Below are 26,115 nucleotides of genomic sequence, written 5' to 3'. Positions count from 1 at the left end.
CTTCTCATGAAAAATGGGGGGCATTTCTTTTTTTATTAAGAGTTATGTTAACATGTAATGGTTATGTTATTGCCATTGTTAAATGAATTGATAAGTAGATATTGACTTTTTTTTCATTTTACTATTTAATACGGTAATCATTAATCAATACAAACTATGTAAACATTACTCTTTGGAATCCTCAATAATTTTTAAGATTGGGAAAGAGGATTCTGAGACCAAAAATTTGAGAGCTACTGATCTAATATACTAAGTCTACTTTAATTTACATTTTCCTGGTAAGTAAGGATTCTCAGCTCCTTTTCAAAAGCTGATGGGGCCATTTATATATCCTTTTGTAAAGTGCTTGTTGTATCTCTTGCTTTGGGGGGGTCTTTTTTTTTTTTATCCTCACCCGAAGACATTTTTCCATTTTTTGTTCAGATAGAGTGGGAGGGAGGGAGGGAGGGATGGAGGGACAGACAGACAGACATAGACGTGAAAGGGACACATCGAGTGGCTGCCACCCGCACGACCAACCGTGGCCGGGGACAAACTGCAACCTGGGGGGATGTCTTTTTAAAATTTGCAGTGCCACCCCCAATCTGTGAGATACATCTTTTTTCAGTTCTTTGTGGCTCAGATATCTTGTCCCATTTTGTGTCTTGCCCCTTTACTCTGAAGGCTATTTGCGATGAACAGAAATTATCAGTCTTAATACAGTTCGATTTATCAGATTCTGTGGTTAGTAATTTCATGTCCTGATTAATAAAACATGAAGATCATGTTTTCATTTTATCTTCTAGAGGCTTTGTTGTTTTTGCCTTTCACAATTGGATCAAAGTCCACATGGAATTGATTTTTGTATATAATAAGGGTAGGGGTCAGATTGACTGTGGATGTGCAGTCTGCCAAGCACCATTTATTGTCACTACTTTTAACTAGTGAATCCAACCACACACACACATATTCTCCCAAATAGTAATATGCCATTAGAGAAAGTATTAAGTGTTTATTGAAGGTGCTCATGTACATGTCTAACACTTTTAATTTACAAATTTTGAGAGCATTATGTTAATAGTTATGTTAATGTGAGTTTCAAAATATTTTAAAAACAGAATTCCAAATAAAGAGAAAATCCAAAAGGAGTAGTTTTCATTTTTTATTAATTCTGAGCCTTAGCCAGTTCTGGTTTGTAACATCTATCTATGTGAGTTTTTCTGTTGATGGTGTGTATTATATTTAGATTAATATTTGATGGAGTCACTCTTAACAGGAGAACTGATACTGCAGAATTAATTTTAACCATTGACTTCCCAGGAAACGTTCTGATGGTAACTTACAGTCCGAGTCAGCTAGCGTTGGAAAAACCAAGAGAGATGCGGATTTCGAGGGCACAGATGAACCCATTTTTGGAAAGAAGCCCAGGGTAGAAGAGTCAATAACTGAAGACTTAAGGTAGTATTTCCATTGTCATAACTGTTAGTAACTTATAAATTGGGTAGTTGCATGATGTTTTGAAAATTGCTTCTATGTTACTCTATGAAAGTACATGCTGAGTTAGAGAAATGAAGACATTCTTTATATAGTTATAAAAGTATATAAATAGAAAATATCTAAGTTTGAGGAGATGGAAGATAGGATAGAAAAGATCTTTTAATAACTTAGAATCCAATTTTGAGAAAGAATGTTGAAGCCTGGTCTTTTTTTAAAAAAAAGATGAAATGACGTCATTTCCTTTATTCATTAATGTCCCAAGAAGAGTGGAATAAAAAGAAAGACTAAAACTGACCCAATGGAAGGAGTAAATGAGCAGGGGCATAAGGAGGAGTTCAGTTCTCACTGTTGCATGTGACAGGAGAGTGGCTATGAGTCGAGACTGCCCTCCATGGGGGAGACCCTGGCTATCTGCGGCTGCAGTAGCTGCTGTTTCTCTGAGTCTGAAAGCTGGACTTTCTAGAAGTTGATGCCAGTTTCTTAGTAATTCACCTGTTCTCTTGTGGTGATCTTTCATGGCCTTGCATCTCCCTGTTTGTAGGCCATGGTCAGGCTTGGCACTGCTGCGAGGAATGTACTCTGATTGTTTTTAAACCATTGGCATTAATGTAGTTAGCAAAAGTAGCTACTATACATGGTGGCAGATGTGTCACCGAAGTATTTAAGGTACACTGTTTGCTCAAGCTAGTGGAAGAGGTTGAAAAATAATATTGGCAATTTAAAATCATTGTTGCTTATTGTAGTAACCCTCGGGTTTTATCCAAAGCATGATTATTGATTTAAAGTAAAAATCAAAAGTGCAGTCAATAAGAGAGTAATGAATCTAGCACAGAGATATGTCTATTTTTCTTCCATTTATCCACAATCATGTCTTTTGAGAGTTTATAGAACCTACGTGAGGATAACAGGTTTTGATGAGAACAGGGACCACTTCTATAAATTACAGCAGCATCTGTGTTAGACTGGTTCATTTTGTCCTTTCTGTCACGTAATGGGTTTTACAGCCAGCTTTATGTCTGAAGTAGTGACAGTGCTTTGTTGAGGTATTTTTATTCAAAGTATCTATTGGAACTAAGACAGTTCTTTGTATAGTCCACTTGGAGACTGATCTGTATTTGTAATGAAAGATGTTAACTGATTGTTTTGAATTCTCAGCATATATTTGAATAATGAGAAAATTTTTGAATATTCTGAATAGCTAAACTTTTTCCAATTTGGAATACTGGTAATTAGGCAGTGTCATTTTCCTTAAGAGTGCAAATGGGAGGCTTACTATCTAATTATAGAAAGATAATTTATTCTAATGTAACTTCAGCTTTTTTTTTTTTTTTTTTTTTAAGTTTGGCAGACTTGATGCCCAGAGTGAAAGTTCAGTCAGTTGAAACTGTTGAAGGGTGTACACACGAGGTAAGTGCAAACAGTGTCCAGTAAGTTGGTTTGATGAATGGGATGTTGCCTGTAGTGGTCAGCAAGCTATTTGGCCTTGAGGGCTTTGGAAACAGTAAGGAGTTTTGTGTAGTGGACATAGTCTAGTGGAGGAGCTGAGCTTTGTGTCCCAGCCTGAGTTCCGATCCTGGTGCAGCACGTTTTCTAACTATAGTCTTTGATAAATTTCTCAATGTCTTTGTCATTGGTTTTTTAATTCATACAATCGAATAGTGGAGTTTACCTCATGGGGTAGCTGTGAGACTACATAGGAAACTGGGAAAGGCACCCAGACAGAGTGGGTGTCAGTGTGCTCATTCCGTTCTCCTGAAGTCCAGGAGCAGGCCACTTGGCAGGTCGCAGGCCCTCAGGTCTTGCTCTGACGGCATCTGTCGCTTGTCTGGTAGCCCTTTAGAAGGGAGAGTTCATAAATCTAAGGTTACAGGGAATTGGAACACTATTTCTTTCAATTAAACCTTCTATCTTTACAATCCAGTCTTTTAAGTTATCATTATACGTGTTAAGTAAAATTTCTCGGGGCCGAGAGAACAAGAAAGGACTGTCGGCTCCAGCATTCCATTGTGAGTTTATTCACGGAACTTAGTGTGTCGGGGCGCAGCGAGAGAGTGTGGATGTCCTCAGGACAGTGTGACAGGTCATCTAGGACAGGAGAGGATGGATGAGGCACTGCGGCCTGAGTTGCCCCAGAGGAGAGAAGAAACACTTCCCTTCTTTCTCAGGGGTGGGGCAAGGGCCTGTTCTGGGGACCAGCAGGAACCAGCGATTTGGCTGGCAGGTCTAGCAGCCCTTAGGCAGCGGTCACCTTGGTGGGATAGTCTTTCCTCCACAGCAGGTAATTGGGAAATCTTACTCAGAGTCTGCTAACTGATGGTAATTCCAAATGAACAGAAATGGCTTTTGATGAAGATTTAGCACCTTATTTTTAAAAATACCTGGTTTTCTACTGAAAGTCCCTTATTTTCCTTTGGAATATCACTTAGTTTTGAAGGTGTAATACCCATTTGATCATTCATTCAACATTTACATTAGACCCTGTTCAATGCTCTGGTCTTACAAACCTAGAAAAAGTTCAAAAGCTCATTCTATCTTTTACTTCATCTAGAGGCTTGAAGATATCACATAGGGTGTCCTCTGATTACAGCCTTCACCACGCCCGTCTGTGTCTGCCCCATCCACTCGGAGGACAAGGTGCTGTTTCTTCCAGGCTAAGGAGCTTGCTCTGCACAGACTTCCTCCTCCCACTTCCCGGCTCTTTCTGGTCTCCTGCTCTCTACCGGCTCCTTGCTGTCAGCATGTGAACATTCAGAAGCTCCTTTGTTCCAGGTTGCTTTCCAGCTACTAGGTGGTTCTTCTTCATTGTAGTCATTCATTTAGTACTTTTGAGTGTCAGGTACATTTTATTATTCATTGGGTCTAAAAAGATAAACAAAAGAGAATGATTCCTTCCTTTCCAGAGCTGCTATTGAGTGCTCTGCTTGGAAAATCTCTGCTGGACTCCCTGACCTTCCACTCATTCATCTTTTAACCTATTAGGACATCCCTTCTCCATTTCTTACTGTAACTAACTGCTCAGTCTGTCTGGCTCCTGATCTTTCTGGTTTTCTGCAGGTTTCCTCTCCCGTTTGTCCTATGCTAGTGTCACCCAGACTGTTTTCAGAGAACACGCATGAAAGTCGTCAGTTCTCGGCACATGGAAACAATTTGTTGTTGCTGCTGTTAAATCTCATAGATGCTAAAATCTTAACTGCTTTGTGCTCATGTTCTTTGTTCATGTCTTAGTATGAGAAGAGATGCAAGGGAGGTCTAACAACTAACCAGATATGGTCCTACAGGTTGGTCAGACCATGATTTAGAGTCTAGTCTTAAGATTTTCAAATCCAGAAATTTGGTTTTGTTGGTGCACCAAGGGTTGTGCTCTCTAGGATAGACTCACTTTCATCGTATCGTAAGAGATGGATGGAGGCACACACAAGAATGTCATGTGCTTAATTTAATGGCTAAGTCGTCTTCTCATCATCAGACCACTGGAATCGCAGTAATGGGGAACATATAGTTTTAAAGGAAAGACTGATGAAAGCGTTTCCTGTCCCTCAGAAGTGTCACTCACTACAAAAAACAACTCAGAAGTAACTCTTTCCTAATGTGTGCTCAGTAACAGCTAGATTCTAACTTTTGTCTCTTATAGATTCCATTTAGAACACATTAATCACATTAATTCTAACACGTACATTACACTGGGTATCATTCATTAGGTTTTATAATTTATTTCACTTTCCTTGATTATAGTCAAGATTTAGTTATTTTTTAATGAGACACTACCAGTGTCACCTTAATTGTAATGGAATTGCGAATTTAGCAACAACCTCTCAATATTTCCAAGACAACTAATCTCATCTTATACTTGTTATTGAAAATTTGGTCTTAGAAATTATGTGTAATTTCTGTGTGTACCTTACTCTGCCCCAACCCCCACCCCCATTGGATTGTCTGCACTAACTGGTTTAAATCTCAGGAATTTGGATATAATTGTGGTACTGCTCTCCAGATCTTAATCTTCACTGGAGGAAAATTAATTTCCTGTTCCAGGAAATAGGGAGCTTCACTTTATTCCACATAGTTTCCTTTCATATAGTGACATCCCTTCTTGTGTCCATTCAGCTCTTCTGAACAGACATCAATGTCAGGCAGTACATTCGATGTGGGAAACAGGTTCTAGACCTGAAGAAACTGTGTAGACTTAGAAGCTTCTAATTACACTATTATTAGATTAAACCCTGGCAGAGGTTTTTCAAGTGTTGTGGCTTTAGCAATTGGACTTGTTCTTAAAGGCATTGACTTAGTTTCCCTGTGTCTAGGACTGTTAAGCACGGCATCCCTTTTATTTTTCAAAACACCATTGACTAGAGTGCTGAATGCATCAATTCTTAAATGGTTGTGATTGATTTTTTTTTTGTTTTTTACATCAGGTTGCACTTCCTGCAGATGAAGATTATTCACCACTTAAACCTCGAGTTGGGAGAGCTGCAAAGGTCTGTACTCTGGGAATACATTTTTTAAAGTATTTTGTGAGACTCTTTTTCCTAAAAAAAAATCGTAAAGACAAATTCTGATGACACTTTTATCCTTCCCGGTGTATATATACCAAGAAGAAGCTACCTGAAATTAAATATAGTGAGAACTGAATCGGCAAATAAATATGCTGAAAACCAAACATCATGTGATGAGATTTTTTAAAATTAATGATTCTCAGCCTTTTTAAAGACTCTAATGAAAGTTACCAATCTTTCTCTAGGAAAGAAATGCATGTGTACAATAAATTTTACATATGGTTTTAGAAGTTTAATAAACTTCTTGTTTTTATTTGTGGTTAATCCTCACCTGAGGATATTTTCCCATTGATTTTTAGATAGAATGGAAAGTGGGAGGGAGAGAGAGAGAGAGAGACATTGATGTGAGAGAGACACTTTGATTGGTTGCCTCCTGCACAACCCCAACTGGGGCCAGGGAATCTAACCTGCAACCCATATACATACCCTTGACCAGGAATTGAACCCGAGACCCTTTAGTCCAAGGACTAGCCCTTTAACCGCTGAGCCAAACTGGCCAGAGCAGAAGTTTAATAAGCTTCTAATAAAACCTAACTTTAATGATAGACCTTAAATGTTTTTTGTTGTTAATTCTCATCTGAGAATATTTTTTTCTATTGATTTTTAGAGAGAGTGGCAGGAAGGGGGGCAGGGCATCGATGTGAGATGGGGACATTGATTGGTTGCCCCCCACATGCACCCAGACCAGGGCCAGGGATTGAACCTGCAACCTAGGTACATGCCCTTGTCTGGAAATCAAACCTGCGACCCATTGGTTTGTGAGCTGATGCTCCAACCACTAAGTCACACCAGCCAGGGCTTGGTACACATTTTCCATGTCATTTTCTCTAAAGGCAGTATTTTGGAGTAAGCCTGAACTCCTAAGTCTGATGGATCTATCACTCTGCCTCCATTGAGAGAGCTTAATGAGGGACTTCACTGTCCAGAGCCTCAGTTTCCATTGTGAAAGAAAACAATACCTGTTTAGGGGTTGTTGTGAAGATCAATAATAATATATGGAAAGTATGTTGCAAAGTGCCTACCACAAAACATGTTCTTGATAAAAACAATGATTATTGTATTATAATTAGTATAACATGATAATAATTAAAAGAAATAACTTCTGTGCTAAAGATTTTTTTACTCTTTCTAATTTCCTCTAGTAGGTAGTATTTCCTAAATAGAATCATAAAGAAATCTTCCAGAATGCTTCTGAGGATAATGTCTTTTTGATTTTAAGTGTGCTCTGTCTGATGTGGCTAGAATTTTCGTGTGGATGTTAATCTCTTTATATTTTTATAGGAATACCCGTTCATTCTTGATGCTTTCCAAAGAGAAGCCATTCAGTGTGTTGATAATAATCAGTCTGTTTTAGTGTCTGCACATACGTCAGCAGGAAAAACTGTTTGCGCTGAGTGAGTAGCTTTCTCTCAAAGTAACATTTTAGGTCTGTTAATATCTGCTGTATATATTTAGGTGCCCCATTGTTGGTTACATAAACATTTTACAAGTGTTAGCTCTTGTGGGGTGAGCCTTTTATCATTATGTAATGCTCTTAGAGTCTCCTAACAGTCTTTGTTTACAGTCTCTTTTGTCTAAGTATAGCTACCTAGCTACCCAGCTTCCTTCCTTCCTTTCCTTTCCTCTCCCTCTCCCTCCCTCCCTCTCTCTCTCTTTCTTTCTTTCCTTTTTTTTTTCATTTGAGTGGAATATCTTTTCCCACCCCTTCCCTTTCAGTCTGTGTCCTTACATCTGAAGTGTGTCTCTGTATTTTAAGAGTCTTTGTATTAGGTCTTTGATCCATTTTGAGTTAATTTTTCCAATTTCATTGTTTTGCATGTGGATATCCAGTTGTCTCAGCACCATTTGTTGAAAGACTGTAAGCAGTCTTTGTTGAAAGACCCCACCCCCCAAGTCTTGGCACACTTTTCAAACATCAGTTTGGGTATGTGGGTTAATTTGTGATAATTTATGACATATTTTATTTCTTCACTATGGAAAAATTGCAACTTTCCTGCGGGGCAGCTGAATTAAGCATACTTTAACAGTGATCACGTAAAGAGTGGAGAAAACCATAGAGGAAGAAACAGATAAAAATGGCATTAATCACCCTGTCCATCATTCCCTTTACCTTGGCATGATGGACATGTTTCATGAGTTCTGGAATATTTTTCCTTTGCAAAAAGTTTTTCTGGTTCCTTCCAGACCTTGGCTTAGGTATAAGTCACAGTTTTTCTCTTTTCAAGGAGAAGTTAGAGGAGTAAAGCTTGGAATATGGTTTTCTTACATTTTTGGGTCATGCTTCTAATAGCTGCTCTGAGGTCTTTATCTGCTTAGTCCAATGTCTGGGCCCCCTCAGAATCAGTTTTTCATGACTGCTTTTTTGCCTGCATATGGATCACACTTTCCTATTTCTTTTTATGTCTTTATATTTTTGAAAAGTGGGCATTTTAGATAACATATTATAGCATATCTATAATCTTTTTTCTTGCAATTCATATTTGATTGAACAACTTTTAATTTTTTAATTGTTTATTTCACTATTTTGGGGTAAGATTGAGATGAATATTATTTTTATTTCCCGAAATAGGTCATCAGTCTATTGTGGGCAGGAACTGGAACAGGAGGATCTGCCACAGTGCTGGCTTCATTCTTATTTCATGGTCTATATTTAAATACTTACATCCAGTGGAGTTTAAAAAACAAAACTGTATTGCACTCTATTGGTAGCTGTGGAAGAGCTTTTTCATAATTAGAACCCACAATAATTGTCCGTCAGGGCCTGATTTGATACTTCTTACATGTGAGAAAAGAATACAAATGGATTAACTTACTTGTGAAACTCAGAAGGAGAAACTTCATTTTCCAGTGTTTTCTAATTGTCCCTGCTCTGTGTGTGTGTAAGTTGACAGGCAGAGGCTCCAAATTTCTGGAGGCTCATTTATAGGACCAGAGGTATTTTGCTTACAAGAAATAGGGTGGCCGATTAAGTTATAGTAACTCCAACACCAGAGTCAAATGAAAATTTTCTTGTTTTTTTTAGATCACTATATTTTAGACTTATTACTATAAGTAGAATAGAATAAGATACTAATGTTCTGCAAAGTCCATTTAAGATAAATAGTTATGGAAAATTCAAACATAATTTATACATTAATAGAATTTTTTTACTCATACTTTTTGGGGTATTTTTTAAATCATTTTTTATTTTCAATTACAGTTGACTTACATTATTATTTTAGCTTCAGATGTATATGAAGAAGAGGTTTTGTAAATCCTTTATTCTTGTTTGTTCTCACATGTTTAGGTATGCCATTGCATTGGCCTTGAGGGAAAAGCAGCGAGTAATATTTACCAGCCCAATCAAGGCTCTGAGCAACCAGAAGTACCGCGAAATGTATGAAGAGTTTCAAGATGTTGGTCTGATGACGGGAGATGTTACTATTAATCCTACAGCATCTTGTCTTGTTATGACCACAGAGGTAATTTATATGGTGCCTCATCTAATTGTTCCTTTTTAATTTAATTGAAGTATCCAAGTTAGAGCATGGAATGTTTTATCGCATACTCTGTAAAAGAAATAAAATATAATACTTTCTGAGTAGGTTTACTTGAAAGGGATAGATTTTATCTGAAGTTTTTCTAGTAATTGTATTAATTTAGTTGTAAATTATCAGTATTTATTACTCATCATATACTATAGCTATAATTTTTCTTGACCAGGTGTTTTTAAAGGCTTGACAGTGACAAAAATACTTCAGTGGTTTTTTGTATGCATAGTTTCAAGAATTTGAATACATAGTTTCATATATTAGTACATCTTCCTTCCATGTGATTTTTTTTCTTCTGCATCTGAGTGTTGACACAAATAGGTAAATGACTTTTAGAAAGAGTCTGGCCGGTGTGGCTCAGTGGTTGAGCGTGGACCCATGCACCAAGAAGTCACCCCTTTGATTCCCGGTCAGGACACATGCCCAGTGGGGGGCATACAGGAGGCAGCCAGTCGATGTTCTCTCTCATTGATGTTTCTATCTCTCTGTTCCTCCCTCTCACTTCCTCTCTCTCTAAAATCAATAAAGGAAAAAAAAATTAAAAATAAATAAATAAAAAGATGTCCAATTATGCTTAGCTTCTCCCATAATCACAGTTAAGTTTTACATATATATCCAGCATCTTATGTTTTGGACATAATTAGCTATCTGAGTACTTTATACATACTTAAATTAGCTTCTCGTCTACAGAGTCAGCCAGAAATATTGCTCTCTTTTCATTTTGATACCCAAAGTATGTCACATTTCCACTTTCAAAACTTTCTGCCATTTGTGGACAATTTTATTTTTCAACTCAAAAATCAGGCTAATTTTTGCCCTGGCCAGTTTGGCTCAGCGGTTAGAGCGTCGGTCTGCGGTCCGGAGAGACCCGGGTTCGGTTCCCGCTAAGGGCACGTACCTTGGTTGCGGTTTGTCCCCGGCCCTGGTTGGGTCGTGTGGGTGGCAGCCACTCGATGTGTCCCTTTCACGTCGATGTTTCTCTCTCTCTCTCTGTTCCTCTCTCTCCCTCCCACTCTACCTGAACAAAATATCAAAAAAAAAAAAAAAAAAAAAAATCAGGCTAATTTTTATTAGAAAGTACTCATATTGTGAAATGAGGCAGAAGAAAATGGATAAATAGTATGAGATCTAGTGTGCTGGACAGAAGATAATTTTAAGTTACTCTTATATCTTAGGAACTGGAGATTTTGGGATAAAAGTTGTATATATAAGGAAGTAGCTTCATATTTGGGACATACGAAGAGAGAGGTGTAATAATTCTCTTCCTGGATTGTATCTGAGTACTAAATGTTAAAAAGTCATTTATTTTGGTTTTATGAGAAAAGGAATTCACATAATTTATGAAAAAGGTTTAAAATGTGTGTAACCCCCTAAAATTAGTTTGTTTTCATTAAAAAATAATCTTCAAAATATCTTTTTAGAATGAACAGCTTTGGTTATATCAAAATTCTCCTAAATCTTTTTTTTTTTTTTTTTAGATTTTGAGAAGTATGCTGTATCGAGGTTCTGAAGTTATGCGAGAGGTTGCTTGGGTCATATTTGATGAAATTCATTACATGAGAGATTCAGGTATATTCTGCTGTGGTGTTGGGATGTGTGTGCCATGTATTTCTCTTGAGAATGGTATTAAGAATTTTGCTTTGGAAAAACTTCGGGTTGGTGAACACGTGGAGAGTGGGGGAGAGCCGTGAAACTCCTGCCCTGTCCCCATGCACTTCATCTGGCTGTTCGTCTGTGTCCACTATTGTAAACTGATAAATCTAAGCAAAACAAAACCCCACAAATTTGCTTTGATATTTCATGTGGCTAGAGTCCTAGTAAACTAAATTTTTGGACAACATAGTGTAATATTTCCAATGGGACCTCATTCAGCTATAACTTTTTAAGTAATAACTTTTTCTAGGTAAGTAAATGCAAAAAAAAAAAACAAATGGGATTAATAATAGTTTGCTTTTAATAGAGAGCTCTCTAAATAATGTTAAAGAAATTTTTCTAGTTGGAAAATTTAACTTGTTTAAAAAAAACAAAACTAAAAAATGAATGTTTATGTTAAAAAATTGGGGATTATGAAATAAAAATGATAAAAAGGGAACAATTATAAAATATTTCTTTACTTGAACAATTACACTACTACATTGGAAAAGGAAGTATACTTGGAATTTTGGATGGAACTGTGTGAGGGCTTATGTTAACAAACACTGAAAAGCTAAATATTTAATATGTAGACGCCTAAAAGTTATGTAAACTAAAGCACTAAGTTAACCTCTACTTATGAACAAAGTTGTTTTGGTTTTATAAACATGAATCTTATGTTGATTTATTTTAGGGGGAAACTCAAACTGGCTCTTTTATTTTAATAAAAACTGACTTAGAGTTTTGCTGTCCAGCATATCTTTCTTTTATTTCTAGAGATTATGAAGGTAATTTGGATGACAGATGTTTTATGGTATTGTAATGGTGTTTCTTTGAAATTTGTTGCTGTAACTTTCTATAAGCCATTTACTTTTGCTTCTCAGCGTGAGATGGAGATAATGTTTTCTTTGTTGTGGGACTCTTGTTAGGCTGTTTGAAAAAGGCTCAGTCTGAAGCTGCCCTCAGCGGGCTCTTACTCCAGAGTACATTGTGTATATAGTGATTTAGTCTGCTATCGACTGCATACATTCATGGTACAAACTAAGTAGTTTTCAGTAAGGGTCTGTGGCTAAAAGTATCCTGTGTAAAGTGGTCTGCATCTCTCATTGAGCTTGAGAGAAGGTAACTTTAGATTACTTGTCAATAAAGTGATACTGATTGCAGGGTGTATTTGCTTTTTTCAGAGCGTGGAGTAGTATGGGAAGAAACTATTATTTTGCTTCCTGATAATGTCCACTATGTCTTTCTTTCGGCTACTATTCCAAATGCCCGACAATTTGCTGAATGGATTTGCCATTTACATAAGCAGGTATTTTCTTGATATCCTCAATATTTAAAATGTTAAAAGTTGGCTTTACTGTGTCCTATACTTTGTTTCTAATACTGCCTAAATGAAGAAACTGCTTCTCAAATCAAGCAGGCTTTTCAAAATGAACTGACTTAGCTTTTTACAAGTGTGGATTTCTGAGTCCCATCTCAAATTCGATATATCAAAATCTCTGGGAGTAGGGTCTTGGGAACTTCAACTTTTTGAAGCTCCCAAGTTGATCCTGATGATCCTCCAGATCCGAAAGTTCTGCATTTATTGTACAGTGAGCCACGAGGACAGAATTTCCCTGAGATCTCGGTGCTAGGAGAAAGCTGGCGTGTCCTGAGCATGCTTTTTCTCATGTGAACACGGACTGCTGATCCCTTCTTGCTCTAGTCCACTTGAGTAGGCCCTTGTAACAAGCATGTGTTCTGTGTAATAAACTCACTCTTGGTTTCCGTTTCCTGCCCTTATTTTTCCTTTACAGCAGTGTCCTCACAAACTCATTTGTATCTGTTTTGATCTCTTTGCTCTCATTTTTGGCACTCATTTTGCTTCTGTTTTTGTTTTTTTGTTTTTTATCCTCACCCGAGGACACCTTTCCATTTTTTGTTCAGATAGAGTGGGAGGGAGAGAGAGAGAGAGAGACATTGATGTGAAAGGGACCCATCGAGTGGCTGCTACCCGCACGACCACAACCAACCAGGGAGGGGACAAACTGCAACCGAGGTACGTGCCCTTAGCGGGAACCGAACCCGGGTCTCTGGACTGCAGGTCGATGCTCTAACAACTGAGCAAAACCGGATAGGGCGGTACTCACGTTGCTTCTGTACGATAAAAACCCACTGAGTGTTCTGGAGGAGCTCGACTAACCTACTGCTCTGCTAAGGGTCTGAAGGCTGTGAGGTAGAAAAGTCCCACGATACCTCACGGAGCACTCGGTGTCACCATATCCTCTCTCTAGAAATAGACATCTTACACTGTGACAGCACAGGGCTAGGGTATGGATCCAAGGTCATCACTGACGCTGAAGTCATTTAATTGTCCCTGAGTAGGAATTTGGTAAAGTTGAACAGATGGTTGTATGATTTGTTAGACGTAATTTTTCCACATTTTCCTCTTGCCTGGTTTTTTTTCCCCGTTACTGATTTTTTTTTTTTTTTAAGAGATAGAAGAAGGGAGAGGGAGAGAGAAAGAAACATCCATGAGAGAGAACATCAATTGGCCACCTCCTGCATGCTCCCCACTGGGGATCGGGCTCACAACCTGGGCATGTGCCCTGACCAGGAATCGAACTGGTAACCTCTTGGTGCAGGGTCGACGCTCAACCACTGAGCCACACCAGCCGGATGTCTCTTGCCTGGTTTTAAAGTGATTTTTATAAAGTTCTTTTCTATTTGAAATATTGAGTTGAAACATTTCATTTCCATGAGGCCTTTGAGGTAGGTCAGATACACAGTGTTATTACTGAAGAAAGAATTACATGTTTAATTACATTTTCTCTCTTTACAGCCTTGCCATGTAATCTACACTGATTACCGGCCTACCCCGTTGCAGCACTACATTTTTCCCGCCGGGGGAGACGGCCTGCACCTCGTGGTTGATGAAAATGTAAGGGGTGCTTGTCATTCTTGCATCTGATTCTTCTACAGAAGAATTGTAGACTTCTATGTTTTTCCTTAAATAGTTTCACAGTCCAAAGCTGTTGCTGGTTTGGTGGGGTGGGGGTGGGGTTGTGTGTGTGTTTTCAAAAATTTTACTTAAGACTTGTTTTTCTCTTGTGCATGAATTAAAAAGCTTTGCTTTGAGGTGTGAAGACTGTTTACATTATGGTTAACTATTAATGAAGGTGCACAGAAAAATATCTGATTCCAGGGTGACTTCAGAGAAGATAACTTCAACACTGCCATGCAAGTTCTCCGAGACGCGGGCGATTTGGCAAAAGGGGATCAGAAGGGTCGGAAAGGAGGAACAAAAGGTAACTTGGAAGTTTGTTTTCAGAGAATTTTACATGTAAATTGTATTTTCAAATTACATTTTGTGTGTGTGTTTTAATATTTAACTTTTCCTCTCAGGAAGCTATATAAAGATCTAGATAATATATGATAAAATTGAATGAATAAAGGTTGATTTCTTTTTTTGATATAACACTTATTGAGATATAATTCACACATGTAAAATTTACCCATTAAAGTATCCAACTCAATGGTTATTAGTATATTCACAGAATTATGCAACCATCATAACAGTCTCTTTTTTTTTTTAGATATTGTTCATATGCCATAATTATCATCACTTTTTAAAAAAATATATATGTTTTTATTGACTTAGAGAGGAAGGGAAATGGGGAGAGGGATAGAAACATCCATGAGAAACATCAGCATTGATTGGCTGCCTTCTGCCCTTGCTGGGAATCAAACCCACTACCTGGGCATGTGCCCTGACTGGAAATCGAATGGCAACCTCTTGGTGCATAGGCCAATGCTCAACCACTGAGCCACACCGGCTGGGCTAATTGTCATCACTTTTAAGTGTCTGGTTCAGTGGGTTTCAGTATATTTACAAAGTTATATAACTAAAATGTTCCAGAACATTTCCATCAACTTAAAAAGATACCCCATACCCATTAGCAGTCATTTCTTATTTTTTCCAACCTCTTTCCCCACCCTCATCTTTTCGTAATCATATTTTCTCCTGGACATTTCATATAAGTGGAATCATAATATGTGTGGTCTTTTGTAGTTGGCTTTCTGCACTTAGTATGTTTTCAAGGTGCATCCATGTTATAGCATGTGTCAGTATTTCATTCCTATTTATGTTCAAATAACATCCCATTGTTACTTGTCCATTCATAAATTGATGGATATTTGGGTTGTTTCCACTTTAAAATTTTTTTTAATATGTTTTCATTGACTTTTTAGAGAGAGAGGAAGGCAGAGAGAGAAACATGGATGTGAGAGAGAAGCATTGACTGACTGCCTACTACATGATCCCCACTGGGGACCAAGCCTGCAGCCTGGGCATGAGCCCTGACTGGGAATTGAACAGGGATCTCTCAGTCCATGGGACGGTGCTCAATCCACTGAGCCACACCAGCTGGGCTTAAATTTTTTTTTAATTGTTTTGTCCTTTTTTTTAGAGACAGATCCATTTGTTCCACTTATCTATGCATTTATTCGTTGCTTCCTGTATGTGCCCTGACCAGAGATTGAATCCACAACCTTGGCGTATCGGGATGACGCTGTAACAAACTGAGCTACCCGGCCAGGGCTGTTTCCATTTTTGTATTGTAAATGATGCTGCTGTAAACATTTGTGTTCGATTTTGTGTGAGCTTGTTCTCTTTCCTCAGAGAATGTATGCCTAGGGATGGAATCAATGAGTCTTACGGTAATTCTGTATTTATCCTGTTGGAGTAACTGCCAGATTATCTTTCCAAGTGGCTGCACCATTTGCATGCCCAATAGAAGGGCAACACACTTCCTTTGTAGCCAGTGGTGTGGAGTATGTTTCCATGTGATTATTGGCCATTTGTATGTCTTCACTGGAGAAATATCTATTCATATTTTTTACCCACTTTAAAATTACATTGTGTTTTTGTTGTTGAGTTTTAAGAAGTCTATAAATATTCTGGATAGTAGACCTTTATATCAGATATGTGATTTTCAAATATTTCCTCCCATTCTGTGTGTAAGGACTGTCTTTTCACTTTATTGTTGGTGTCTATTAAAGTACAAAAATATTTAATTTTGATGAAATCCAATTTATCTGTTACTTTCTTTTGTTACTTGTACTTTTGGTATTATATCCAAGAATGCCTCACATACCCCAATCATGAAGATTTATTTCTATGTGTTTTTAAACAGTCATGGTGTTAGCCTGTATATTTAGGTTTCTGATCCATCTTGAATTAATTTTTGGGTTTGGTTTTATGTACTCTTTGCAGGACCATCAAATGTGTTCAAGATTGTGAAGATGATTATGGAAAGAAATTTTCAACCTGTAATTATTTTCAGTTTTAGTAAGAAAGATTGTGAAGCCTATGCACTTCAAATGACCAAATTAGATTTCAACACAGGTACTATACAATTTCAGTTTAGTTTTAATGTTATGTGGAAATGAATGTAAATATATTCCTGGTAAGACATTGGTAGGATCTGTAGTTGCAGTAGTAGGTGGTCATCACATTTGTAAAAGCTTTAAAAGCGGGTCTCAGTTTATCATTTCTTTCCTTTTTTCTATCTTCTTTATTGGAAGGTATAAGTACACGGTTCTGTATAATCCAAAGGCCCCTACTGAGGAACATTAGGACCCTGCCTTCTTATAATCACTGCCAAAAGCTCTCAGTTTTGTGGTTCTCTGTCTGACTGCGTAGGGCTCGTTCTTTTTGTCAGACCTCCTTCTCTATGGAAAGGACTGTGCTTCATTCTTCTAGAAATTCAGACCAGGGAGAGCTGCCCTTTACCTGGCCTGATTTTTAATATAATAAGAGAACTTCTAGTAAAGTAATAAATTACTCATACATTAACTGTACCTGTAACTCACTTGAAGTCACACAGCTAGGCAGTAGCACAGCCTAGCCATCTTACCAGTTGTTATTTAGTTCAATCTTTTACATATGTAATCCTGTACAGTGACAAATACATTCTTCAGTCATCCAAAATCAAATTGCAGTTGTGTTGTTTCCTTTATCAAGACACAGAACCAAACCAAAAATGAGAGCTAATTTTTTACTTACCCATGGGTTAAAGTAACAAGTGATGGGTAACCTCTTAAAGCCAATATAGCAGGTCCTCAATAACATTTTACTCGACATCATTTTGTTAAAACATTGATGAGATGCTGGGGGCACTTGTTTATATCAGTTAGCCTGTGGTAAAACCGGTCTCTATTCATCATCTCACTTAAAGTCATAGAACAGAACCTATCGACTGCTAAGTGAGAACTCACTGTATTATTTTTCTTTGATTGTGTGAATTGCTCTGTTTAGAAATACTTCCTTATAACTAACAGTGTAGAATCTACTTAATGTTTCAGACTGTACAAGAAGGCAGTGTAATGGGTGAGAGCATAGGCTTTGGATTGTTGCTCCAACAGCTAAGAGCAGTGCCCATTGTTTACTCTGAGCCTCTCTGTCCTGATTAGTGGATGGTCATCCCTGAGACCTGTGATTGTTAGACTTAATTAAATACTGCATTTAGAGCAGTTAGCAGGCACTGTTTTTATAAGGTAGTACTTTCACTTATGAATTAAGTCTATTACGCATGTTTTGAAAGGTAGTGAATTTTATTATAGTTATTTTTATTTACTGACAATTTTAAATACTGACTCTACTTTTACTCTTTATAGACTCTTATTCTTTGAAGTTTGAAGTGTGGTGTGATAGACTCATTTAGATATTTATGTGCCTTTGGATTTTCTCTCCTAGATGAAGAAAAGAAGATGGTTGAAGAAGTATTCAGTAATGCAATAGACTGCTTGTCGGATGAAGATAAAAAGCTCCCTCAGGTTAGTGTCTGATAGTAAGTCAGGTGTGCCTATGAATAGACAGCATGTGTTCACTCACTTCGCATTTCTTGGTTTTATTACTGTATTGCACCGTTTGCCCACTGCAGTAAATGTGTTGCACGGTGCACTGAAATGTATCTTGTCTTCTGAGAAGGGGAAAAGAGGAAAGATTTGCTGCCTGCAGGAACTCTTCTCTGGAGCTCTCCTGGTCTGGAGCTCCTGCCCCTGCCCCGTATGGTGCAGTGATCAGTCACTGCCTTTCCCAGGCTTGGAGCAGAGCAGGAGCTCGCGCCTACTGAGAGCCATGTGTCTAGTCAGGAGTTTAACGTCTCCTCTGCTCTAACCCAGTGGCTTTTCCTGGGGTGTTCTGAAACGGCTGGTGCCTGCGTGTCACTACCAGAGGCCCCACTTAATTGGTCTGGTGCTGGGTCCTGGCCATCAGAATCCTTCCGAAGCTCCCAGGAGACTCCGCTGGGCATCTGATCTCAGGGCTGCTGCTTCCGCCCAGCCCAGCCCACGGAAGCTTTGTGTCCTGAAAAGTGGGGCATCGTCTGCTTACATATAATTGCTTTGATTAATAAGGGATTTATGATAGGACTGCGATAGCATATTGGTATGTATTCTTTATACTTTATTTATTTATATTTTTTACCAAGAGAGAGGTAGGGGTGGAGGAGAGAAACATCGATTTGCTGTTCCACTTATTTATGCATTCATTGGTTGATTCTTGTATGTGCCCTGACTGAGGATCAAACCTGCAACCTTTGTAGGGTCTTTATCTGGTTTGGAATTAGGATTATGCTGTCCTCATAAAAAGAGCTCGGAAGTCTTCCTTACTCTTGAGTTTTTCGGAATAGTTTGGGAAGAATAGCTTTCAGTTCTTTGACTGTTTGGCAAAACTCCCTGGTGAAGCTGTCTGGACCCAGGCTTTTGTTCGCTGGGAGTTTATTGATTATTGCTTCAGTTTTCTTAATTGTTATTGGTCTGTTTAGGTTTTCTGACTCTTCCAAGTTGAGTTTTGGAAGATTGTATGATTCTAGATATTTGTCCATTTCACCTAGGTTGTCCAATTTGTTGGCATATAACTGTTCATAATATTTTCTAACAATCTTTTGTATTTCTTTTTTTTTTTATCCTTACTCAAGGACATTTTTTCATTTATCTTTAGACAGTAGGAGGGAGAGAGGGAGTAAGAGAGAGAGAGAGAGAAACATCTATGTGAGAGAGACACATCAGCTGGTTGCCATCCACACAACCCCAATCAGGGTCGGGGACAAACCGCAACCGAGGTACGTACCCTTAATGGGTACTGAACCCAGGTCTCTCTGGTCCACGGGCCAATGTGCTAACCGCCGAGCCAAACTGGCCAGGGCCATCTTTTATATTTCTGTGGTGTCAGTTGTTACTTCTCTTTTGTTTCTTATTTTGTTTATTTTGGTCCCCTCTCTTTCTTTGTTTCTTGGTGAGTTTGGCTAATGGTTCATCCATCTTGTTTATGTTTTCAAAGAACCAGCTCTTGGTTTCTTGGTTTCATTGATATTTTGTTTTTTGGTTTTTTTTACTCTTTCATTTATATCCACTCTGACTTTTATTATTTCTTTTCCTCTACTTTGGGTTTTTCTTTTTGTTCACTTTATGGTTCTTTAAGTTGTAGAGTTAATCTATTAGAATTTTTTCTTTTTTATCCTGTAAAATTTTATTTAAAAATTTTTTTTTAAATTTATCTTTATTGTTGAATGTATTACAGATGTCCCCCTTAAGCCCCTCCTCTCACTCCCGACCCCCTCCTGCCTTCTCCACATTATTGTCTCTGTCCACTGGTTATGCATATATGCATATAAGTTCTTTGGTTTATCTTTTCTCCACTGCTCCTTTCCCTTTGAGGTTTGTCAGTCTAATAACCAATTTGTACTTCTTAATTCCTTCACCTTTTTCACCCATCCCCCCAACCCCTCTCCCATCTGGCAACTATCAGAAAGTTCTCTTCATTTATGAGTCTGATTCTGTACTGCTTGTTCATTTTGTTTGTATATTTGTTGATAGATATGTATTTATTGCCATTTTATTGTTTATAGTTTTGTTCTTCATCTTCAAGAAGATCCTTCAACATTTCATATAATACTGGTTTGGTGGTGATGAACTCCTTAAGCTTTTTCTTGTCTGGGAACCTCTTTATATGTCCATGGACCCTAAATGATAGCTTTGCAGGACAGAATAATCATGGTTGTAGGTCCTTGCTTTTCATCGCTTTGAATATTTCTTGCGACTCCTTTCTGGCCTGCAAAGTTTCTTTTGAAAAATCTGCTGGTAATCTAATGGGAGCTCCTTTATAGGTAACTAACTGCTTTTCTCTTGCTGCTTTTAAGATTCTCTTTGTCGCCCTGGCCGGTTTGGCTCAGCGTTTAGAGCGTCGGCCTGCGGTCCCGAGAGACCCGGGTTCGGTTTCCGCTAAGGGCATGTACCTCGGTTGCAGTTTGTCCCCGGCCCTGGTTGGTCGTGCGGGTGGCAGCCACTCGATGTGTCCCTTTCACATCAATTTTTCTCTCTCTTCCTCTCTCCCCCTCCCACTCTACCTGAACAAAAAATGGAAAAATGTCCTCAGGTGAGGATTAAAAAAAAAAAAAGATGCTCTTTGTCTTTAACCTTTTGCATTTTGATGAGGATGTGTCTTGGTGTGGACCTTTTTGGGTTCATCTCATTTGGGACTCTTCTGTGCTTCCGGGACTTTGTATGTCTGTTTCCTTTACCGAGTTAGGGAATTTTTCTGTCATTATATTTTTAAATGGGTTTTCAATTTCTTGTTCTCTCTCTTCTCCCTCTGGCACCCCCATGATGTGAATGTTGGCACGCTTGAAGTTGTCCCAGAGGCTCCTTACACTGTCCTCATTTTTTTTTTTTGGATTTGTTTTTCTTTCTGCTGTTCTGATTGGTTGTTTTTGCTTCCTTATGTTGCAGATGATGGTTTGCTTCTTGGGTTCGCCTACTCTACTGTCAGTTCTCTGTAAATTATTCTTTATTTCAGCTAGTGCATCCTTAATTTCTGACTAGTCCTTTTTTATGCTCGTGAGAGCCTCACTAAGTTCCTTGATGTTCTCACTAAGTTTATTGAGCATTCTTATAAGCAGTGTTTTGAATTCTACATCTGTTAGATTGCTTATCTCCATTTTGTTTCTTTCTTTTCCTGGAGTATTGTTCTGTTCTTTTATTTGGGACATGTTTCTTTGTCTCCTCACTTTGGCTGCCTCCCTGTGTTTTTTTTCTATGTATTAGGTAGAGTTGCTATGTCTCCAGGGCTTCCTAGGCCTGTTGTAGCAGGTGTCCTGTAGAGTCCAGTGGCACAGCCTCCCTAGTCACTCCAGCTGTGTTTTTGAGGTGCACCACTAGTGTAGACTATATACCCTTCTGTTGTAATTGAGTCTTGATTGCTGTTGGCACATCAATGGGAGGGATATACTCAGGCTGATTGGCTGAAGGACTGGCTGTACCCACTGGCCTCTGACTACCTTGGAGGATCAGCTGTGCAGGGCCCACCACACAGAGCAAGATTTACTTCATCAGGGCTCTGGTTACCCACTGAGTCCACTCCTTGAGTGTGTCACTTGTGGAGGTGCTTCAGTGTGGTCTGAAGCTGTCCACTGGGTGTGTTGGCTCTGTGGCAAGGTCAGCCACTTCCTGTGTTCTACCCGGGGCCACCAGGCATAAGCTACAAAGCTATCTGGAGATGGCTGCATCTTGTGCTGGGCCTGGAGGTGCCCAGGCAAAGCCAAGTTGTGAACCAAGGTTGGCTGCTTCTAGTGCCATGACTGAGGCCTTTTAACGAGAGGTATGGGGCTCGCTGAGACCAGATGCTGCTTGTTTGAGAGAACTTTGGAAAATCTGAAGCAGGAACCAAGACAGGCCAATCCTGTGGTAAAGCCACTAGAAATAGCTTGGGGGGTCCCAGAAGCTGGGTGAGGCAAGGCCTCAGGGAATTACCAGGGTGGACCAAATGGTGTGAGCCAGGTTGCTGGAGTCCCAAATGTGGCGCCTGTCTGCCGGGTTCCTGGGGGAAGGGCTCACCAAAGGAATAGTGGCCTTTACCAGCACGTCTGTCCGGTAGAAAGCTGCCTCTCCAGCTCTTGCCCTGATGCCAAACAACTCAGTTCTTCCCTGTATGTCTCTGGTGCCTTTCAAGCTGTCTCCCCCCCACTAGAGCCAGTCTCGATGTGTCTTCTTTAATTTTGTAGTTGTAGAACTTCTATTCAGCTCAATTTCAGGCGGTTCTGCATAATGGTTATTCTCTAGTTTAGTTGTAATTTTGACATGGTTGTGGGAGGAGGTGAGTACCATGTTTCCTTTTCTTGTTGAGGTAGGCCTGTTAGTGCTGTGAACCTCCCTTTCGGGATTACTGTCACTGCATCCCATAGGTTTTGTGTTGTATGTTCATTTCCATTGATTTCCAGGAATTTTATTATTTCTTTCTTGAGCTCCTGGTTAATCCATTCATTGTTTAATAACATCCTATTTAACCTCCAAGTGTTTGAATGTTTTTGAGTGTTTTTATTGTAATTAATTTCTGGTTTTTTTTGCCATTGTGATCTGCAAAGATGCTTGATATGATTTCAATCTCCTTGAATTTGTAGAGACTTAGTTTGTGTCCTAACGTATGATCTGTATTTGAGAATATCACGTGTGCACTTGAGAAGAATGTATATTCTGCAGCCTTGTGAAATATTCTGTAACTGTCACTTAAATCTATCTGATCTAGTGCATTGTATAGGGTCTCTGTTTCCTTGTTAATTTTTTGTTTAGAGAATCTATCCAGTGATGTTCGCGGGGTGTTGAAGCCCTCTACTATGATTGTATTGCTGTGGATCTCTCTCTTGAAGTCCTCCAGAAGTTTTTAAATGTATTTTGATGCTCTTATATTGGGTGCATGTATGTTTACCAAGGTTATATCTTCTTTTTGGATTGATCTTTCTAGTATTATGTAGTGGCTTTATTTGTCTCTAGTTATGGCCTTCATTTTGAAGTCTTTTTTGTCAGATGTGAGTGTTACCACCTCAGCTTTTTTCATTTCCGTTTGCATGAAAAAAATTTTTCCATCTCTTCACGTTCATTTTGTGTAAGTCTTTTGTTGTGAGGTGGGTTTGTTGTAGACAGCATGTATTATATATGGGTGATGTTTTCTTATCCATTCAGCTACTCTTTGTCTTTTGATTGGAGCATTTAATACATTTACACTTAAGGTTATTATTGATAGGTACTTATTTATTGCCATTTTTATTTATTATGCTTATGTTTCTCTCTCTCTCTCTCTCCTTCTTCTGCTTATTACAGCAGTCCCTTTATCATTTCTTGCAATGCTCATTTGGTGGTGATATATTCCTTTAGCCTTTTTTCATCTGGGAAGCTCTTTATTTCACCTTCTATTTTGAATGATAGCCTTGCTGGATAGAGTAGTCTTGATTCAGATCCTTGTTTTTCATCACCTTGAATATTTCATGCCACTCCCTTCTGGCCTGTAGTGTGTCTGTTCAGAAAGCAGCTAACAGACTTATGGGAGCTCCTTTGTAGGTAATCTGTTGCTTTTTGCTTGCTGCCTTTCTGATTCTCTGTCTTTAATTTTTGGCATTTTAATTATTACGTGTCTTGGTGTGGGTATCTTTGGGTTCTTCTTGCTTGAGCCTGTCTGTGCTTCTGAACTTGTATGCCTTTTTCCTTCCCCACATTAGGGAAGTTTTCTGCCACAATTTCTTCAAACAGATTCTCTAACCCTTGCTCACTTTCCTCATCTTCTGGTACTCCTATGATGTGAATGTTATGTTTCATGTTGTCCCACAGCTCTCCTGAACTGTCTTGTGTTTTAATTGTTTTTTTCTTTTTAGTTCTCTAATTGAGTGATTTTTTTTCTACCCTGTCTTCTAATTCACTGATTCGATCCTCGGCTTCCTCTAATCTAGTTATTCCTTCCAGTGTGTTCTTTATTTCTGCTATCATTCTTTGTTTCCAATTGGTCATTTTTTATTGTTTCTATATCTTTTCTCATGCTGTTGAGCATCCTTGTAATTATTACTTTGAATTCTATACTTGATAAGTTATCTTCATTTCCTTTAGCCCGTCTTTTCGATAATTCTCTTGTTCCTTCATTTGGGACTTGTTTCTTTGTTTCACCATTTTGACTGTCTCAGCAGGGTTTGGAGCCTTCCAAAATCTCCCTGTGGTATCAATGTTAAGCAGATTATGGCTCTTTCTGCTGGGTTTGGATGTTTATGGAAGGGACCAAGCTGAACATCAATGTCTGGTCTTATTCTCCCGGGTAGAGTTCCAATTCACTTGTTTTAGATGAAGTACATATTATATTAAATATGTTTTTAGTTACTTTTGTTTGTTTGAGTTGGCCAGTATTTATGTTTATTTTGTGCAGACACTAAGTTTTTCCTCATAACTTTTTAATATTTTTGGAGATGATAAAGTGATGCCGGAACATTTGAATGAGGAAGCAAAGCATTGATAAAGTTGATTTAAAACATTCCTTTCAGACTTTCCCATAAGCTGTTTCATAAAGGAAGCTAGGATAGAATTTTATTGTTTTAGGTTTAGTCTGGGAATATGGGTTTGGTTTTTGCTTTTATTCTGAAAAGGTTATATAGTGTTTCTTTAAACAACATTCTTCATTACCCATTTTCCTTAATTTGGTTAGTTTAACATTTAATTTTCCTTTTCTTCACATTTTAAAATAAATGTTATTCCAATCACAGGTTGAACATGTGCTTCCCCTTTTGAAGCGGGGCATTGGTATTCACCATGGTGGTTTACTTCCTATTTTGAAAGAAACTATAGAAATTCTCTTTTCTGAAGGATTGATAAAGGTATGATTTTATTTTTATTCACTATGCCCTAGAATTACATTATGTGAATAGTTTGAAAATGATCGAGAACACTGTTTATAGATAGCTTTATATTGTTTTGTTGTTTTAACTAGGTAATATGGTATGGCTGAGGTAATGCGCTTGGTTTTCATATGTAGTGCTGTACAGATTTCCCCGCTGTCCAAAAGTAGAGTGCTTCTGTGAAGCCTTTCATAAGCTAAAACAGCATAAATCAAAGAAGCATTTACATTCAGTTATATGGAAAATTATTGCACATTCCTAGACTCAAAATTCAACACGCACACAGTGGCTTTGTTTCACCCATTGCCATCAGAATGCTTAGTACATGCGGTTTCATACTAAGCACAACAGAGCTCGTAGGCGTTTTTGATTCCTTAGGACACATCTTGCTAACGAGTGCACAAAGGCAGTCAAGATAAAGCACAGGTGCTCCCAGACTCGGTTCAAAACCGGCTTGATGCTGAGTGGTACCTGGGCAAGGAGCTCAGGGGCTGCTCCTACTGCTCACAGTACATGCAGCCTAAGTGTTGTTGCTTTTTGCCTTTTTGGTAAAAGCGAAAATCCTCTTTGGACTTGTTCTGGTCAGCAAAACAGCTACTAATATAAGTCTTTTGTAAAAGTAAAGCAGCATAACATGAACTTTCAAAGTGGGGTATTTACACCTCATAAATTTTGGTTGTAGGTAAAAAAAATCATTTGTATCCTTTCTCATTCTTAAAGTAAGAAATGGTTGCACAAGTGGGTACAGTGTGGCACTTTGTATAAGGCACTGTTGAATGATCAGACCTGGCATTGATTCTATAGGTGGACTTCCATCTGTATACAAATTTAAAAATTAGAGAAGATAGGAGAATTGCATGTAGACTTAAAGATGTTCTGGTTTAAACTAGATAGTCTAATTTAATGTCTAAAATCATGTTGATGTCTATTCCCAGAAATAGGATATTAAAAATGGGATACTACTTCAAAATGTAGCCGTCAGCCTGTATATGACTCAAATTATTTTTTAAATCAGACTAGAAATGTATGATGAGAATCTCAGCACTAAGTACAACATTTGAAAGCAGTTTATTCATCCTAAAGAACATACTGGAGGTATTTTAGATGAAGAATCGGTCATTTAAACGTGGGTCTTGTTCAAGCCCTGTTGATGGTCCCTTCTAGACTGTATACAGTTGGCCCTCATTTATCGTGGTTAATCAGTTCCAGACTCTACCGTGATAAGTGAATTTCCGC

The 26,115-nt window shown here is 38.4% G+C and overlaps 1 protein-coding gene across 4 annotated transcripts in view; it reads left to right on the top strand.

Annotated features, from left to right (window-relative positions):
* Positions 1 to 26,115, top strand: part of MTREX (Mtr4 exosome RNA helicase) — a 65,546-nt gene that overhangs the window by 4,022 nt on the left and 35,409 nt on the right. For 2 of the 4 annotated variants that reach the window (XM_036279032.1, XM_036279034.1), the window contains exons 2-13: positions 1,300 to 1,437; positions 2,817 to 2,883; positions 5,889 to 5,951; positions 7,311 to 7,423; positions 9,316 to 9,490; positions 11,038 to 11,128; positions 12,376 to 12,500; positions 14,013 to 14,111; positions 14,376 to 14,478; positions 16,446 to 16,577; positions 17,928 to 18,007; positions 24,748 to 24,858. In XM_036279032.1, coding sequence (XP_036134925.1) covers positions 1,300 to 1,437; positions 2,817 to 2,883; positions 5,889 to 5,951; positions 7,311 to 7,423; positions 9,316 to 9,490; positions 11,038 to 11,128; positions 12,376 to 12,500; positions 14,013 to 14,111; positions 14,376 to 14,478; positions 16,446 to 16,577; positions 17,928 to 18,007; positions 24,748 to 24,858 — 1,297 coding nt within the window. Of the gene's footprint in view, positions 1 to 1,299; positions 1,438 to 2,816; positions 2,884 to 4,024; positions 4,111 to 5,888; positions 5,952 to 7,310; positions 7,424 to 9,315; positions 9,491 to 11,037; positions 11,129 to 12,375; positions 12,501 to 14,012; positions 14,112 to 14,375; positions 14,479 to 16,445; positions 16,578 to 17,927; positions 18,008 to 24,747; positions 24,859 to 26,115 lie in introns of those variants that run through there. The other 2 variants (XM_036279035.1, XM_036279033.1) reach the window with 2 other exon arrangements.

This window comes from Molossus molossus, unplaced genomic scaffold, assembly GCF_014108415.1.
Source record: "Molossus molossus isolate mMolMol1 unplaced genomic scaffold, mMolMol1.p scaffold_m16_p_3, whole genome shotgun sequence".
Classification (NCBI taxonomy): domain Eukaryota; kingdom Metazoa; phylum Chordata; class Mammalia; order Chiroptera; family Molossidae; genus Molossus; species Molossus molossus.
Note: the sequence above shows the minus strand (reverse complement) of the source record. Positions and strands in the feature narration are given on the sequence as shown.